Source organism: Phocoena phocoena, chromosome 10 (genome assembly GCF_963924675.1).
Source record: "Phocoena phocoena chromosome 10, mPhoPho1.1, whole genome shotgun sequence".
Lineage (NCBI taxonomy): Eukaryota > Metazoa > Chordata > Mammalia > Artiodactyla > Phocoenidae > Phocoena > Phocoena phocoena.
The window spans coordinates 32,537,660-32,556,883 of NC_089228.1; the positions used below are offsets into that span (position 1 = coordinate 32,537,660).

At 38.8% G+C, this 19,224-nt stretch overlaps 1 protein-coding gene across 8 annotated transcripts in view; it reads right to left on the reverse strand.

Annotated features, from left to right (window-relative positions):
• The window catches only part of CCDC66 (coiled-coil domain containing 66), a 52,342-nt gene extending 43,528 nt beyond the window's left edge, over positions 1 to 8,814 (reverse strand). For 7 of the 8 annotated variants that reach the window (XM_065884937.1, XM_065884940.1, XM_065884938.1 and 4 more), the window contains exons 1-3: positions 8,789 to 8,799; positions 6,976 to 7,040; positions 6,285 to 6,310 (exon numbers count right to left, since the gene is read on the reverse strand). In XM_065884937.1, the coding sequence (XP_065741009.1) occupies positions 6,285 to 6,310; positions 6,976 to 7,040; positions 8,789 to 8,799 (102 nt within the window). Of the gene's footprint in view, positions 1 to 6,284; positions 6,311 to 6,975; positions 7,041 to 8,788 lie in introns of all 8 variants that reach the window. The other variant, XM_065884933.1, reaches the window with a different exon arrangement.
• Between the last annotated feature and the right edge of the window lie 10,410 nt (positions 8,815 to 19,224).

Below are 19,224 nucleotides of genomic sequence, written 5' to 3' on the forward strand. Positions count from 1 at the left end.
TTAGATAATATACCCATAAGAAACTAACACTCAACCTTTGCAAATCTCCACTTGAAAGCTTCATTAACAACTGGAAATTATTATTTTATTTCAGGATAATGAAGATTACAAAACAACTTTTATTCTAGGTGTTTACAGTCCATTCTGCTTCAGCTTTGAATCTCATGTCATGATTCTAACACCCACACTATCTTTCTTTACAGGCATTTATACACTGGTAGGTTACCAGCCCTTATTCCTTGAATAACTTAGCTTGTGGGTCACCATCCCTCTCTCTAACCTAACTCCTGTCTTAATTATTGGTGCTTTCATGTTCTTTCAATACCCTGGCCTCATTTCCTTGACCTCTGTTCCTATACTCTTGTCTTCCATGCTACCTCAGTTACTCATTGCCACAGTGATATCTTATACTGACCTTGTAACTACCCATAACGGTAATAATCTCAATTTCAATAAGAACCTCCAGTCATAGGCCTTAGCACTAGTCACATGGCTCATTCACTCACCATGTTCAAATCTTGGCTCAACATCACTGGCTCAGTGAGGTCTTCTCTGAACACCCTATTAAAAATTGCAGGCTTCCTGCTCTAACTTCACTCCCACCTCCCTAGCACTCCCCACTTTCCCAAGGCTACCATGCCCCTGAAATGACCATGCCCCTTCCCTTTCTCTCATGTTTCTCTATAGCACTTTTGTCCTGTAATATTCTATATTTATTTTGATTATTTTCTGCCCATTCCACCTTTTTTAAAATTTATTATTTTTGGCTGCATCGGGTCTTCGTTGCTGTGCACGAGCTCTCTCTAGTTGTGGCAAGCTGGGATACTCTTCTTTGAGGTGTGTGGGCTTCTCATTGCAGTGGCTTCTCTCGTTGCGGAGCGTGGGCTTCTCATTGCAGTGGCTTCTCTCGTTGCGGAGCGTGGGCTCTAGGCGTGCGGGCTTCAGTAGTTGTGGCTCGTGGGCTCTAGAGCGCAGGCTCAGTAGTTGTGACGCACGGACTTAGTTGCTCCGCAGCATGTGGGCTCTTCCAAGACCAGGGATGGATCCCGTGTCCCCTGCACTGGCAGGCAGATTCTTAATCACTGCGCCACCAGGGAAGTTCCCACCTTTTTCTAACGTAAACACTATAGGGAAGAGATTTTTTTTTTAATTTATTTATTTTATTTATTTTTAGCTGCACTGGGTCTTCATTGCTGCCCGCGGCTTTGTCTAGCTGCAGCAAACGGGGGCTACTCTTTGTTGCAGTGTGCGGACTTCTCATTGCCGTGGCTTCTCTTGTTGTGGAGCACGGGCTCTAGGCGCGCGGGCTTCAGTAGTCGTGGCACACAGGCTTAGTTGCTCCGCGGCATGTGGGATCTCCCCGGACCAGGCCCCGAACCCGTGTCCCCTGCATTAGCAGGCAGATTCTTAACCACTGTGCCACCAGGGAAGCCCAGGGCAGAGATTTTTGTTTGCTTTGTCTACTGCTGTGTCCCCAGTATCTGGTCAGTGGAACAGGGTAGGTTTCAGTAAATTTTTGTTGAATTACTATCTTCAACCATACCATTTTAAAGATTGAATTCTTTATCTCTCTCCCACAAATTAGCTCCCCTTTCCAAAATATCTCATTTCTGTAGCACTGTTGTTCTAGTCTTTCAGACCAGCAACCATAGAGTCATCTTTGACTCTATTTCCTCCTTCAAGGTCTTCTTTAGCTTACCAGCAAGTACTGGTCATTTCTTCCTTCCAAATATCTTTTTCTCCCCTTTTACATGACAATACACCTAAATTCAGGTTTTCATTACCACACTACTGATTACAGCTTATCTCAAATCTATCCCACCGTACATTTCTGCAAACCCATCTAACATAAAATAATTCAACAGTCATTCAATAAATGCTAAGTGTTGCTTTTTAGGTGATCAACACTATGGGAAAGACGTTGGAGGTATAAAATGAGTAAGACAAGATTCTTGTTATCAAGGAGTGGGGTAGATGCCACATGGCTTTCATCTGGCTTATCATATCCCAATGTCCTTGTCTTTCAAAAATGACATAATACACAACCACACTTTGACCAATGAATCAACCCCATTTTACCTTTCTTTTCAAAATGTACCTGTATTATCAGTAGTAAAAATCTCTTTCTTACCCTCTTCACCTCACCTACACCCTTTTATTCCAGGCTTTAGACTTTTGATAATACCAATACCACAATCTAAAATGCCCTTTTACCCTCCCATCTCTGTGGCTATTTTTATATAACTAACTCTAAATGAGAGGTGGCAAATTTAAATACGTAGTGTAAATTAGCCTGGGTGGGATCCCACTAGGATAACTGAAGAGCACTTTTCTGTCTAAAGGAGGCAGCCACCCCTCAGAAGCAGCCTACATGGCCAAAGAGGAATCTGAGTCTACTTGCTAGATCATCCAGTATTTCAAGAGAACCAAGAATGCCATATTTTACCTTAAAAGTTCCATTTTTTAGACACTCACAATTCATTCTAGTTTTTGAAAACCACTGTGTGGATTAGGCAAATTATCAGCCGACTGCACGTAGGTTACAGAGCTAAGCTCCACCCCAGTCTCCAACGACTACAGCTATTACTAATCCTACCGTTCTTTGACTCATATTGACATTTTTGGGATCATTAACAGCTGAGTATTTCAGTTCTCTAATCAGTTTCTCACTCAAACTGCTAAGAAGTGTAGTGTATTCCCTAAACGTATCTTAAAAGTCTCTCACTTTTGTCCCCTTCTTTCCATTCTGCTAGCCACCATGCTTCAGGGTCTCATAAGACTCTCCCTGGACTAATATAATTGTCTCTTAAGTAGTGTCCCTGTTATGATAATCTGTCCTTCACAGAATTGCCTGAAGCCCGTTCCTACAACACAAATCATATCTAGTCTACTTTTCAAAAATTCTTTAATGCTCCCTACATGAAAATCAAATAAGTTCAAACCCTCTGTGTATATTTAAACTCCTTGTGATTGTAACCACCCTCCCTAAGTTTTATGTTCTACACTCCCCGCTGATATACACACTATCCCCCAAATGCAAATTATGTTTTGTACCTTGGTATTTTTGCCCACTATTTTCTCTGAGTTTAGAATATACCACCCTACTTCTTTCACTATGAAAATCTCCTTCACCTTTTAAGTTCTAATTAAAGTGTCACCTCATTTATGAAGCATTCCCTGTCTCCCTGAACCACAAAGACCTGCTTTCCACAGTTTTCTTCTTTTTATAACCCTAGTATGGCACACATTTTATTGTACTTGTATTATATAGTTATTTACCTGACTGACACCCCTGCTTCTAGGAAACATGGACTAGGTTTTACTCCATTTTTCTCTCAGTCACAGAACAAATAAAGCCAAGAATGGAGCTGTACACACATATGGAGTTTTACAGCTGCAGTATATCCTTGTTAAACAGAAACCTATTAATTGGAGCTCCAATTTAACTAGAACTATTTTGCCACATTCCACTTAAATCAGAAGTAACATACAGAAAAAGTCATCTAAAAATTATGTAATAAAAAGGGGGGTAGCAATGTCTGGCTTGAGATCAATATACATGCAGCTCAATCCTGAATACGTTTGTAGCTTAATGCCAGAGAAGAGCAATGAGTGGAGGCAGCAAAAAAATCCATGAACTACCAAATAAATATTCAATTATGTTCAGGTTAATTAACAGGAAAAAGCAATCTCTAGCCCAAATCAGTTCCCAAGTGTTTATTGGATTAGATGAATTTTAATACATCAAATAGGTCTTCACATCATAAACATTTTTAGGTAGCATGCTGCTCTCTTACCTAGTTTTGATTGTACCAGTACTTTTCCTAATATTAAAAAAATATATAAAGACAGCGTCCAATGCATTTAACGCTGGCCGACTTCACAATTTATATGGGGCCAGGATCCCAACGCCAGAAAGAATCAGAGAAGATTAACATTTTAAAATATAAAATGTGCTACCTAGCACTAATATTGTATACATCTTTTAGTGTGTTACTATTGACTCTCACACATAGAAATACCTGCGAAAATTTTAAGATGTTTTATATTTCAACTAATTGTGAGATAATTTTGAGGTCAGAATGTATAAATTACCCATGACACTGAATCATTAATATTTCTCTCATTTATCTTCCTATAAAAGCTTAAGAAATTAGACTGGTAACCATCTTTACTTCATATTTACTACCACAGATTAAAGAAAAGTACAGGAAAGATTTTGAAAGAATTAAAGTACTCTGACCACAGTTTGTTAAACTTCATGATGATGAGATAGAGTTCAGTGTTTAAAAAACACACTATGTACACGACAGTAATTCAGCCTGTGAGGAAGAGGAAAAACAGAAATGTAGGTAGTATAGTCACTTAGCTTACCCCAGTAGAAGAAAAGCACTATGCTGAGTGAATGCATGAATAACTCACAGAAAAGAGAATCCAACATATATCTACAGAACTGTGAGATACTGGAAACTAAAAAACTGATTAAAACAAAAAAAGGAAGACAGCACTACTGTTTTTGGTTTTTGTCTTCTGTGAAGAGCAAAGAAAGAAATAAGCATCTCAGGAACCTCTGTAAATAAGGGAAGAGAAGCTCCTTGAAATAAAGTCAATATAAAAAGGAGATTTAGGTTGCATCAGTATTTTCTTCCAGCTTTACTGAGATTTAATTGACCATTAAAAATCATATATATTTAAGGTGTAAAATTTGATGATTTGATATATGTATACATTGTGAAATAATCACCACAATCAAGCTAATTAACATACCCATCACTTCACACAGTTACCATGCATCAGTATTTTGGAGTCCCAAAAGCAAGAGAAATAAACTCAAATAATCTGCTTTAAGACAATAAATAATTTAAGATCAATATCAGCAGAGACTTATTAGTTACTCTGGAAAGAAGAATCCTAGAATAAAAAAATCCCTAAACTGCTAAAAGAATTTTGTAATGTTTCTACAAAAAGTCCAAGACTAGTAACTTTGTTTATTACAGGCATAAAAGGGGATCTCCAGATGTTCGAAGTTGGTTAAAAAGATAATGAAATATCTTCACAAATGTAGTGACCATAGCACATCCATTAAGGACACAATAGAAGAGGGAACGTGTGCGACAGAATTGAGGTCAGGTGAAGATAAAAAAAACTATGTGTAATAGTTGATTTCTATCTAGGAGCATGAAAAGGAGCACTGTATTTGTTAATGTGACTCAAATAAGAACAGTTAGTTGCAAAATTTTAATAGCGCAGGGTTAGGAAAAAACTATACAATCTATATTCTGTGATTAAGGGAACACACAGGGTATGTATATACTGTGTATGTGTGTGTGTGCATGTAATAATTTTTATAGGTAGCTTGTGGAATTACTCTGATCAGCATTACCCATTTATGAAGTAATTGATATCTTGGGTTCTCAAGCAACTTTTCCACCTTGATTAAACCAGGAAGAAACAGCAAAGCCATCAGGGGTTCAGAGTTGAAGAGAAAAGGGCCACATCACCCAAAGCAGTCTCTAGTCAAGATATGGAAAGACAGACTTTAAGATACTGCAAAATAAAATGGGCTACAGTAAGTTATAGAGGGGGACAGTAGAAATTTCTGCTGCTTAATGGAAAAAGAAATGGGAAACAAGAAAAGTAGTGGTATCAAAATTTTGAAGCAGTAATGTATTTTGTAGAAAAAGGCTCTGTGGGCTCCTGATAAAGAAAAATAATTTAAAAGGAAAACTATTATTTAGCTCAAGTGTAACCTCTTAGAGGAGGAAGCTAAATGCATGTAAGATTTTGTCAATCAAATACATCTTTTTGGTGTGGGAAAATGCAATTTGAGTATGAAAAAAAAAATTTTGCTTTAAAGTTTGACTATTTTTAAAGATGTCACGAGTTGCACTGTCCAGTACAGTAGCCATTAAATTAAAAATCAAACAAGTGAATTAAAAATTCACTTCCTTAGTCACACTGGCCACATTCAAGTGCTTAATAACTACACATGGCTAGTGGCTGACTATCACATTGGACAGCACTGATTTTAGAACATTTCCATCACTGCAGAAAGTGTTACTGGACAGAACTGATCTAGAGAAGTGAGTTCTACGAGGCTTTTTAAACTGAAAAATTATGAATCCATTTCTGTAAAAGGACCAGCCTGAAAGCAAGGGTATAATAACTTTTCACCATCATTCCAAACCCTGTGTAACAGTTTGACAGGAATTATTTTCAAACCACTGTAAAGTAAACTGCATTTTACATTTGAAAACAAGTCAGGTCAAAGTCATTTGGCTTACCTTTACAGAAATTTTTGATTTATGTTCTACAAAAGAAAAAAAAAAATTACTAAACTATCAACCGAAAACATATTAAGGCAGTCACAAAAGAAAATTTTAATTAACATTATTTTAAGAAGATATTAAATAAAAATATTAACCCTCAAAGCATTAACTTTAGGTCCTGCCTGAGTGTTCTTTTACAGTGTGGTTCAAGTATTTATATTTCATTTTTATTTTCCAAGGTAAAATTATAAACAGATCAGAGAAAAAGAAAATAATGTGAATGAAAAGAGTACCAAAGCATACTCTGCGCTTTAAAACTAAAACTAAAAATGACTTTAAAACTATGGTCTTATTATAAATTTTCTCAAACAATACATTCTTTACATGCACAGAACATAACTGCATAAGTTTTACCTAGATTATTCATTAGACAATAAGCATATGTGCTGTATACAAATATAATAAAGAAACATTACAAATGAAATATACTGGAACATTAAATTCCATGAATAAATACTGACAGTGGTAAGCAATGATGTAATGTGACTTTACTTGGCTAAAAATAAATTTGAGGAAGTTAGGGAAACCAGCTTTTTTTCAGTGTCATTTAAATATTCCACTACAAGCAAAAAATCTGTTAAACAGCTACACATTTTTCGTAGGAATTTAAAAGTTAGTATTTTAGATTTCTAGTAATATAGCATACCATATGGAGACAGTATTAGCTTGGTTTTTCCATCCAATAATTCAGTTTCAAGCTTTAAACCATCTCTGCAAAATAAAAGAAAGTTGTCTGTCATTTTTAAGAAACAGCAACATTTTAAATAGACAGAAATGCTCAGTTGAACCTTGAAAGTAAATTTGTTCTCCTGAATTTATAAAGGAATCTTGTAAATATTAAAACGTTTTTTAAAAAAATTTCTATAGATGTTCATTTTTCTTTTAAAAATTGATGTATAGTTGAAACCATTCTTTTAATTTAAAACACTTTTCAATTCAACATAAAATCAAAAACTTCATGGAGAAAATTACTGAAACTTTCCAACAATACAAACAATTTCTCATCTTTAATCTGAAACTTCATTTGGTTACTGACAAGGAATAAATTAATCTGGTTATCGTAACATCATTTAGTTATTCTAACTCTAGACTGGAAAAAATAATGCTGTTACAAAACTCCTCACCTATGTTAATGGAGCAAAACACATCTAGCTACCATTTATTAGCTTCATAATGGTCTCATGACTAACACATTCTATGGCCTGTTAGAGCAGTATTTGAAAATGAAGCTATAAGACTGCCACCAGGGTTATTAACTGCTTGAGCATGGAGTTTTACTCTATTCCGAGTATTTCAACTAATACATATTCACACTTAGTGACACTTTTGTAACTATCACAGCAATACATCTATAATAAACTTTGCCCGCTATACTTTATCTGTGCCTGTCAAACGCCAAGAGCACAAAGTAACAGTAGATACTACCAACGAAACTTGTACGTCTGTTAAGGTCCCAATAAAAATTCCACTGAAAACAAAAACAGCAGTACACACAGTTATTTTATTGTTTTAGTGAGAGAGAGAGAATAGACGTACGTCAATACATATCAACAGGGACAAAAATGACGTCCAAGCGACAAAATTAAATCTCGCGGGCCAAAGAAAGGGAACACGAAATTTGCGGTGATGCTAAGGTTGGGGAAATCAAACAATTTCAACTTACTAAGATAAAAACACCATAAAGAATGGGTTTTAAGGGTTTCCCGGTAGCACGGTTACAAACAGTTCATGTTTATGTCGGTGAAACTTAAGCAAAAGAAAGACCTTGAATGAAACCGTCTATTCAGCACTACCGCGTTGCAAACGCCTTCAGGGTCAGACTGTCTTGTTTCTTATCCCTAGATTCTAGAACACAGAAACCATTTGCTAAACGAGGTGCACACGTGTAAGTTTGATGACTTTTCATCTTCTTGAAATATCAAACTTCCCAGTGGTGATAAACCACGCAACAGTCCTTTTTATTTACTCAACCACTACTTAATGAGGGCCTATGAGGTGCCAGGCACCGGTGATACACGACTCCTCGAGAAGCCTCGGCTCCCGGCACGTACGTAGGCCGCTAAGCTCCTCTGGGCGCTCCCACACTCTGCAAAGAACCCCCACACAGGGTCGTAAAGCACCAGGGCCTGGGCCAGGATTTCTCCCCAGGAAGCCGCTACGCTTTATCTCTCCACCTGCCCTCACCTTTTATCTCCTCTCTCGTCTCTCCTCCCTCTCCCTCCTGAAGTAAATGAGGAGGCGGAAAGGAGGCACGGACAGTTTCGCGAGTTATTAACAGGAAAACGGAAGTCTGCGGAGGCTGTAAAGGCCGACCCAGCCCCTCGCCCCCTCAACCTCAGGAAGCCGGGCACTGCTGCTTGGGGCGCCGCAGGCCTGGAAGGCTCCCCGCGAAGGACTCCAAGAGCCAACCCAGCCTCACCCGCTCTCCACGGACTACCACCTTTCTCTCCACAGCTTACCCTAAGTTCATGGCGCAACCAGCCGCGCTCTCCACGAGCCGCTCAAGCCCCTTGTATACGTCGGTCGCCGCAGCCGTTCAACAAGCGCCACGCCGATTGGACACAGTGATGCCGGCGAGCTGGGAGAGCGGGCCAATCAGGGTTGAGCGTGCTGGCGCTTGCGCTCAGCGGGGCGGGGCTGTCGGGGAGACCCTGTTGGTTCGCCCCACCTGGTCCTGACTCTGGAATGCTGGGGGGAATCTTCGTTCCTCGGAATTGTAGCCCTTAGAGTTCACAGGGAGTTCTCAGAGAAGTGCCTCAGCTCAAGTGGAGGTGGCTGGTTAAGCAATTTGCCTGAGGTCTGTATCAAGCTATGTAACCCCAGAGCCCATGTTCCAATTTAGCGATACATGAATCTAACTCCTATTCATCCTTCAAATCTCAATTTAAACGTCACTTCCTCCATGAAGCTCCTCTGGAATCCACTAGTGGGTAAATTAGGAACCCATTTTCTGGACTTCCTACTCCCTGCCCTTTCAATCAGGGTACTAATACATTTCAGATCCTGTGTCAGAGTGAGCTTCAGAGGGGCAGAGTTGGTTTTTGACACCTATATACCCACAGCACCTGGAACTGAACAACAGTACAGACTGAATATTTGTTAAACGAATAAACAGCAAAAGTTTTTAATGCCAACAAAAATCTTATTAAATTTGGCAATGATGTTTCATGATGAGGATGCCCGTAGATATAATGCAGTTACTAAAACTTTACAAATTTTCATCTATTTACTCTTAAATGATTTTTACAAACTATAGCTGTAATAAATGAGGCACACTGAATTCTTATGGTACATTCAGTGAAAACTCAAAGATATCTTTTTATTTATGTACCTGGCCTGTGGAAGATATATTTAAATAAACATTTGTTAATTTATTTGACTGAATAAATGAACAGGTACCAATGTATATTTGATCCTGTGTTGTTTTTTGTTTTCGTTTTAAGGAAAAGTCATCTGTGCATGTAAAAAAAAAAGGCTAAAAGGATTTAAACCAACATGTTAGCAGGAGTATTTCTGGGAGTAGTGTGACTTTTAAAATTTTATTTTGTTTCTAGCTTTTATTATTATGAAAATGTTTAAATAAACAAAAATAAGAATAGTTCAATGAACGCCTATATACCCTCTACCTAGATTTGACAATGGTTAATGTTTTGCTACATTTACTTTCTCTCTCTCTACACATAGGTGGGCAGGCACACGCATACATCCACATCCATACACTCATACCCACGGCCATGCACACACCCACCTTTTTTTGCATCACTATTTGCAAGTAAGTTACAGACATTACAACACTTTGCCTTTAAACATTAAAGCATGGATCTCCTAAGAATAAGACATTCTCCTATATAACCACAGCACTATTATTACACTTAAGAAAATTAGCAATTTTCTGATAATATCGAGTGTTCCATTCCTATTTAATTTTCCCCACTTGTTCTAGGAATATATTCTATATAGATGAAGGGGATTAAGAAGTACAAACCGGGGCTTCCCTGGTGGCGTGGTGGTTGAGAGTCCGCCTGCCGATGCAGGGGACACGGGTTTGTGCCCCGGTCCGGGAAGATCGCAAATGCCGCGGAGCGGCTGGGCCCGTGAGCCATGGCCGCTGAGCCTGCGCGTCCGGAGCCTGTGCTCCGCAACGGGAGGGGCCACAGCAGTGAGAGGCCCAAGTACCACAAAAAAAAAAAGAAAAAGAAAAAGGAAGTACAAACCTCCAGTTACAAAATAAATAAGCCACAGGGATATAGTATACAGCATAAGGAGTATGGTCCATAATATTTTAATAACTTTTTATGGGAACAGATGGTTACTGGACTTATGTTCATTTCATAATGTATGCAAATATAAAATCACTATGTAGTACACCTGAAGGTTACAGAATGTTGTATACCAATTATATTTCAATAAAAAGTGAATACTTTTAAGATGTTATTATGTGGTCGACCGTGCATCACATCAGATTGTCCTACAGTTACTGTGGTCAGGTTTGAAGACTTGGTGGCAGTCCTATCTCTCTATTGTAAATATCTATTTTCCCCTTTGCAGTCAGTAAGTAATCTGAGGGCTGATGGTTTAGCACTGTGCAAAATATTCTGTTCCCCAACAACATTTCACCTAATAATGAGGAACGATTTTTATTTTGTGTTTTCTGTATTTTTCAATAAGTCATCTTTTGCATGGTTTTACATCCTTTACATACCACTCTTCTCTGCCTACTTGTTTACCAGGTGCAAGAAATTGGTGCAAAACTATTCCACTTCCCAAGCGTATTGTGAGGTAGGAATCGAAGGTCAAGTTTCCAGTTGTAGCATTGTAAGCTACACGTTGTAAGCACGGCCTGTCGCGCCCTTAACACTCCATGCTTCTTTATGGTCTGCCTGAGGTCCATTCCCCTGGAAAAGAGAGTTTAGTTAAATGCTTTGAATTGATTGTTTAAAGGTATGTGAAGGTTGGAGGTACTACAAGCATATCCTTCATTTATATGCAGTGTAGTTTCCTCAGATCTTATTACCCTGTGGGTGCAAAGAGTGTCACCTTGACAATAATCTTGCTCCAAGCTGCACCTGTGGGATCTTGGCTCATGCTAAGTAAGCACTTCTGGAACCCACTCCGAGTGCACTGGAGCTCTTGAGGTATCCAGGCTGCAAGTCATCTGTAAGGAAAGAGAAATGCATGCCTTTTGTGTTCTCTTCTGTTCCAGTGCATAGAATAGTTTTCCAGAGCTTTGGATCAAGGCTGCCTGGGGTCAGATCCCAGCTTTATTGCTTTCTAGCTGTGTGATCATGGGACGTTATTAACTTAACCTGCTTCAGTTTCTTCTTTGATACAATGAGGATGAATACTAGTATTCCACCTCATAGGGTTGTTGTGAGAATTAAATGAGTTTAATCACATGCGAAGTACTTAGAATAGTGCTGGCACATAAACGCCATGTAAGTATTAGCAATGATCAATATTGTTACAGGAGAAGTGCTATTTGAGTCCAATAATTTACAGAGTTTTAGATCACTTGATTCTTTTTCCTTTTTAAAAAATTAAGGTAAAAATTGCAGACAGCCTCCTTTCACAGATGAGGAAACTGAATCACAGAGATGTAAATTACCCATGATCTTAACTACTGTTCTGTGCTTCTTTCTTTTATAGAACTGTTCTCCTTGAATTCTACTTAAACAATTAACAAATGTTTCCCTACAGATGACAGTAGGTTTTGAAATTTTTTACTGAAGAAAGAAGAGAGCTTGTAAGTCCTTTCGTTGTCTATGACTCCCCTGAATTTACTTTAGATTAAGCCAATTTTGAGTATCTAAGTACTGCAGGGACTCTCCTAAGATCATAAAATTTATACATCTTGCTCATCCTAAAGTAAACAAACATGGTTATGATTATTATTAAGTAGAAAAGCATAAGAAAAAAATCTCTATATGTGCTTTATTTTTCTTAGCGAGCTCAATCCCAAATGTGTAAATCATTTCCATTTCTCTAAATACGGTACCTCATTTCTGTATGAGTAAACACTTTTTGTCATGGGAAACTGCTACTTTTATCAAGTACCTGATAAAGTATCTTTAAGTTAAAAAGGTGTTTCATTTTCATTTTGCTTCTAAGACCTTGTATCAGTCTGGGTCCAATCAGGAGAGAGATGCCAGCCACCCAGTAATTTCAAGAGTGAAAGTTGAAAACATAATGAGATACCATTTCACATCCACTAGAACAGCTAAAATGGAAAGCTGACAATACCAAATGTTGGGGAAAATGTGACACTACTGGAACCTTCATCTTCTTACACTGGGAGTGTAAAATGGTCCAATCTCATTGGAAAACAGTGTGATAATTTTTAATAGAAACTTTTAAACATCTGCCTATGATTCAGCAATTCCTCTTGGAAGGTTGCATCCTGAACCCTTAGTTTGCTGATCTCTGAAGCTTTGCCTGCAAATATTCAAAGACTTCTTCAGGAGTACATAACTGGGAAGGCCTTCCTGCATCCTCCCTTTATGGGTTTAATTTTTCCGCCTTACAGACCACCACTGTGAAGCAGTGTTGGCTATCCATTTGTAAGTGCTACTCTACAGAGCAAGTTAATTAGCAGTCTTCTCTGGCTCTAGGGGCAGATGATACAAACCATAGGACCAATACGTTAGACAAAGGCAAAATTAAGTAAATTGTTCAGGTGTGATGGGATGAAGGTCTCAATTGGGCGATTCTGAGAAATGTCTTAAGAAATACCAAAAGAGCAGAGGAAGAAGAAAAAGAAAACCACTACAGGAGTAAGTCAATTAAACCTCTCTGACCTCTTCATGTAAAAGATTAGACAAGCTGTCTAAGGTTTCTTTCAGTTTGTAAATGGTTGATTCTAAATTATCCTCAATCTCTCTCCATGCCTGCTCCTCCACCAGAGTTAGGGCCCCTCCCATCTCTCCCCAAGGGTATTCCAACAGCCTCCTAAGCAGTCTCTATTCTCTAGCCAGAATGATTTCTAAAATGTGAGTCTGCTTAAGTCACTATGCTGCTTAAAATCTCTCACTAATTTAAAAACTCTGTTGCCCCAATATAAAGTCCAAAGGACTTAATTGTGTTCACCAGCTCCATTTTGATCTTTTAAATTTCACCCCTTACCTTGGCCCCTCAAACTTTAAGCCTCCTTCCACTGACCTTCTTTCACTTCTTCAGTGTAGCCACATTCACTCCTATCTCCCACCTTTACGTAGTCATTCATATCACAGATTTCATTGAGTACCTACTGTGTCCCAAGAATTGTTTTAGCACAAGGGATAAAGCAGTAACCCAAACAGACAGAATCCCTGCCCTCCAGAGCTGTTTCTTCTTGCTGGAATGCTCTTCCTCACGTCACCCCTTCATTAAGTAACTTGTCCTGCAGGTCCTCCACATGCACGCAAACGTAAAAGCACAAACACCCACGTGACTCGGGAAGATGTGGCCTGCTGCAAGTGTCTAAGGTCCTCTTTAGCAATAGCCTCCAAAGAGATGGCTTTCTCCTCCCTGTAACCCAGATTCTACTGGCTCCTCTTTGGTCGTGTCTTCTGTTTTCCTTCTAGTTGGCCTGATATTCATCTAAACCAGTTTATTCTTACATAAAAGTATTGAAGGAGGTGGAGAAAGGGTTGCAGACGGTGTGATGTCTCAGGCTCTGTGTCTTTCCTCCTGGGATTGCCTCCATTTGGGTCCGTTAGAAGAGAAGGACACTTAAGAGAGAAAACCAAAAGAAAGAGTCTTCAGTTATAGCCCATGACAGCCATCAGGTGCTGGGGAGAATCATAGAGGAGTGTTTTTTTCATTCAAAGTGTGGTGTTTTGCAGCATCTCATTACTGACTCCTCCAGTTTTATTTTCTAGCCCCCGTGGCCCCTGCTCTTCTCAGACTCTTGACTCACCTCTCTCTCACCTCATTCACAGTCTCACCTCTATAAAGGTGGCTCTGAAATCGCCAGTCTCTACTTCTCTCCTTACCTACAAAATCCCCAGTTGCAGGCTGCCAGTTCTTTTCTGGCTGTGTGGAACCGCTTCAAATACAGTAGAAGCCATGTCAGATGTCCCATCCTTTCCCCAACATGACTCTTGTCATCTGAGTTTCTCTTTTTAAAAAAAAAATTTATTTATTTTATTTTTGGCTGTGTTGGATCTTAGTTTAGGCATGCAGGCTCTTCATTGCAGCACACCGGTTCTCTCAAGTTGTGGCTTGGGTGCTTAGTAGTTGCAGCGCATGAGCTTAGTTGCCCCACAGCATGTGGGAACTTAGTACCCCGACCAGGGATCGAATTCACGACCCCTGCTTTGGAAGGCACATTCTTAACCACTGGACCACCAGAGAAGTACGTGAGTTTCCCTTCTCTCATTAAGGGCACAGTGGCTCTCCCAGCCCCTGGTAGTTGGTGTGCCAGTAGTAGGACGTGTCCTCTTTCCCCAGTCTCCTAATGCTCTAGCTGTGACAGTCTATTTATTCTTCCCCAAATATACTTTTTATTCTCTCTCATTCCTGTGTTTTTTCTTTTGTACTCCCCCTACCTAGATTGCCTTTCTCCCCACATGAACTTGTGATGGGAAAGCAGAAGCTCATAACTGATGTAATACCTTAGATATACCAAAAAAGCGAAGCTCTATGAATGGTATAAGACTTAGTGACAACCAAGAAGTTAGCTAGGCAGCACAAAGTCTTAAATTTGAGGAAAATACTCTTGGGAACAAGGGTATCAGAATAGAGTGCTCTCCACTAACTTCCCAGGATGAAGTGCTGCTAGAACAGAGACTTCTTCACTGGTAAACCTTGATAAAGGTTTACAAAAGTAAAAAATGAACATACTTACCTTTTAACTTTGCCTTTTGAAACTTTTCCCAGTGACAAACATGATATTGGAGAGTGATTTCTTTGGAGTGGGCATGGGAGTGGTGGAGAACGGGACCAGGAAGACAAAAAGGGAACGTCAATAGCATTGGTAATATTCAATTTTAAATATAGGTGGTGGGGACACAGGTTTTGTTTTATTATTCTCCATTTTTTTATGTCATATTGAAAATACACATACACGTAAAGTTCTTCCCCACACTGCCAGTACAATTTGAAATATATAACTGCAAGCATGTAGTTTCCCTTGCACTCATTTCCATAAAGCAAAGTGATGTAAGCTTTTCATATGTATATTTTACATTACTCAAGTCCAATTTATGTGGGTGATTTTTCACCTAATCCTTTTTTTTTACATCTTTATTGGAGTATAATTGCTTTATAATGTTGTGTTAGTTTCTACTTTATAACAAAATGAGTCAGCTATACATATACATATATCCCCATATCCCTGCCCTCTTGAGCTTCCCTCCCACCCTCCCTATCCCACCCCGCTAGGTGGTCACAAAGCACTGAGCTGATCTCCTTGTGCTATGCTGCTGTTTCCCACTAGCCAACTATTTTACATTCGGTAGTGTATACATGTTGATGCTACTCTCACTTTACCCCAGCTTCCCCCTCCCCCCACCCCATGTCCTCAAGTCCATTCTATATGTCTACGTCTTTATTCCTGCCCTGCCACTTGGTTCATCAGTACCATTTTTAAAAATTTAGATTCCATATATATGTGTTAGCATGCAGTATTTGCTTTTCTCTTTCTGACTTATTCACTCTGTATGACAGACTCCAGGTCCATCCACCTCACTACAAATAACTCAATTTCGGTTTTTTTCTGGCTGCGTAATATTCCATTGTATATATGTGCCACATCCATGTCCTGGCTACTGTAAATAGTGCTGCAATGAACATTGTAGTACACGCCTCTTTTTGAATTATGGTTTTCTCAGGGTATATGCCCAGTAGTGGGATTGCTGGGTCATATGGTAGTTCTATTTTTAGCTTTTTAAGGAAACTCCATACTGTTCTCCACAGTGGCTGCATCAATTTACATTCAACAGTGCAAGAGGGTTCCCTTTTCTCCACACCCTCTCCAGCATTTATTGTCTGTAGACTTTTTGATGATGGCCATTCTGACTGGTGTGAGATGATATCTCATTGTAGTTTTGATTTGCATTTCTCTAATGATTAGTGATGTTGAGTATCCTTTCATGTGTTTGTTGGCAATCTGTATATCTTCTTTGGAGAAATGTCTATTCAGGTCTTCTGCCCATTTTTGGATTGGGTTCTTTGCTTTTATGATATTGAGCTACATGAGCTGCTTGTGAATTTTGGAGATTAATCCTTTGTCAGTTGCTTTGTTTGCAAATATTTTCTCCCATTCTGAGGGTTGTCTTTTCATCTTGTTTATGTTTTCCTTTGCTGTGTAAAAGCTTTTAAGTTTCATTAGGTCCCATTTCTTTATTTTTGTTTTTACTTCCATTACTTTAGGAGGTGGGTCAAAAAGGATCTTGCTGTTTTCACCTAATCTTGACACAGCAGATGGCAGTGTAGGTCCAGTTTCCTATACCATAATAACATGGACATGTTCATAGATGAAACTTATTTTAGCTAGAAAATTTGGTTTTAAATGGTTAATATAGAAAATGTAAAATTATAGAAACTTATGACTCTCTTCCTGGGGATTTAGAGACATATTTTCTAATTATATTAAACTCATTAAAAATACTTCATTAATAAAGTAAAAGCTAATTCTTAAGCAGAAATAGGAATCATTGCCTCCAAAGAATACTAAGCAACACTCATTCTCACAAGGATTTGAATGATTGTCTGAGCTAGTACTTCAAGTTTGACTTTGGCAAGTAAACCCCTTCATAAAACTATTTATGAATCTTCATGTTTTGTTACCATGGTATAGGATTACACTTTTGGCAAGAGTTTAAAAAATATCAAACCCAAAGAGATTTAAATTAAATCAATTTTTATTTAATAACTGCAGATATGAGATAATTGCAAGTACATTTCTTTGCATTCCCCCCTCCCCCCCATCCCCCAGTTTTCCAGATTCTTTTGAATCTGCTGCTTCCCTTCCCTTAGCGAGAACTATAAGGGCAGGAGAGCGAGCTGGAGGAGAGTCCAAGCTCTAATTAAACAGAACCAGATTCAAATTCCTGCTTTGCTGCTGATTGCCTGTGTGATATAGTGGAAGTTCATTGGCATCTCTGAGACTCAGTTTCTTTCCCTGTAAGATGGAGGTAATAATAGAATTTAGCATTTAGGGTTACTGTGATAATATGTTCACAGTATTAGCACAGATGTCTGTTCTTGAGGATTGCCAGGCTCTACTCTCTACGTTACCCTCTTGTATATATTCTCTCTCTTTCTCCCCTTCAACAGGATGTGTAGAAACCCCCATCACGGACATCTTTCCTTCCCAGCCTTTGGAGTGATGTGTCTCCAATATGCTGCCCATCATTAGGCCCTGATTCTTTTCTTTCCTTCTTCTCATTCTCTCTTCCATTTGGAAACTCCACTTCTCTCTCATCTTGCTCACCAGAGTTCTTCTTCAATTACTTCTAATTTCCAAAGAATGTAGTGACAGACCTTGTTTGCTCCTTCCCTGCTGGGGACACAGCCATCTTCTCGTCAAGTCCTCCCACCTTTCCCCAGGAAAGGCTCAGGAGAACTGAGAATTCCTTGCTTCAGCTAGAAGATTCACCAGATGGGCTTTTCTCCCAATACTAGAAATATTTGATAAGGCGCCATGTTAGAAAGACACTTGAAAGTGTTAAACCATTGTTTTCATGTTGTAGGAGAGATTTCTGTGATAATTTAACTTTGTTAAATTATTTTGATATTCAAAAATTTGATATTTTTGAGACCTTCATGGATTTTTCTAGAGCACAGAATATATCAGAGCAAGAATTACCTAACTTTATTTCTATAGAGAATCACTGAATATGAACAAAAATTTTAATCATGACATTCTTCTTGAACACAGAACAAAACAACCAATTAATTGTTTTACCAGTCATATGTTGAAATAAGCTCCAATTTATTTAATATTTACTATATATTAGGTATAGTAATAAGTACCTTAATAGCATTATCTCAGTTTATTCTTTTTTTATTTTTATTTTTTATATTTTTATTTTTTGCGATACGTGGGCCTCTCACTGTCAAGGCCTCTCCCATTGCGGAGCACAGGCTCCAGACGCGCAGGCACAGCGGCCATGGCTCACGGGCCCAGCTGCTCTGCGGCATGTGGGATCTTCCTGGACCGGGGCACAAACCCATGTCCCCTGCATCGGCAGGCGGACTCTCAACCACTGCGCCAACAGGGAAGCCCCTACTATTCATTTTCTAAATTATTGACATATAACATTATATTAGTTTTGGGTGCACAACGTAATGATTCTGTATATGTATTTATTGCAAAATGATCGCCACAAAAAGTCTCATTAACATCTATCACCACACATAGAATTCTTTTTCTTGTGATGAGAACTTTTAAGATCTACTCTCTTAGCAACTTTCAAATATACAGTACAGTATAATTAACTATAGTCACCATGCTGTATGTTTTATTTCCAGGATGTATTTATTTTATCACTGGAAGTTTGTACTTTTTGACCACCGTCACTATCTTTTTTTGCTCACTATCACTATTCTATGGTAATTAGTCAGTACAAGGCAAATATTCCTGGTGATATTGGCCAGTTAAATTCTGAATAAAATCCACAGCTTCATCTTTTTAAAACTAGTTTTGGGGGACTTCCCTGGCAGTCCAGTGGTTAAGGCTCCGTGCTCCCACTGCAGAGGGCACAGGTTCGAATCCTGGTCGGAGAACTAAGATCCTGCATACCTGCACGGTGCAGCCAAAAAACAAAAAGTGACTAGTTTTCAGTTGCTAAGGAACTTATCCATACGTGAATTTATTAGGCACCTATCATCTGAAATACATCCTTAATTTCTCTTCTTCCGTTCCCACTCCCAAGAAATCGATCTACAAACCCTGCTGACTTTATCTCAAGTG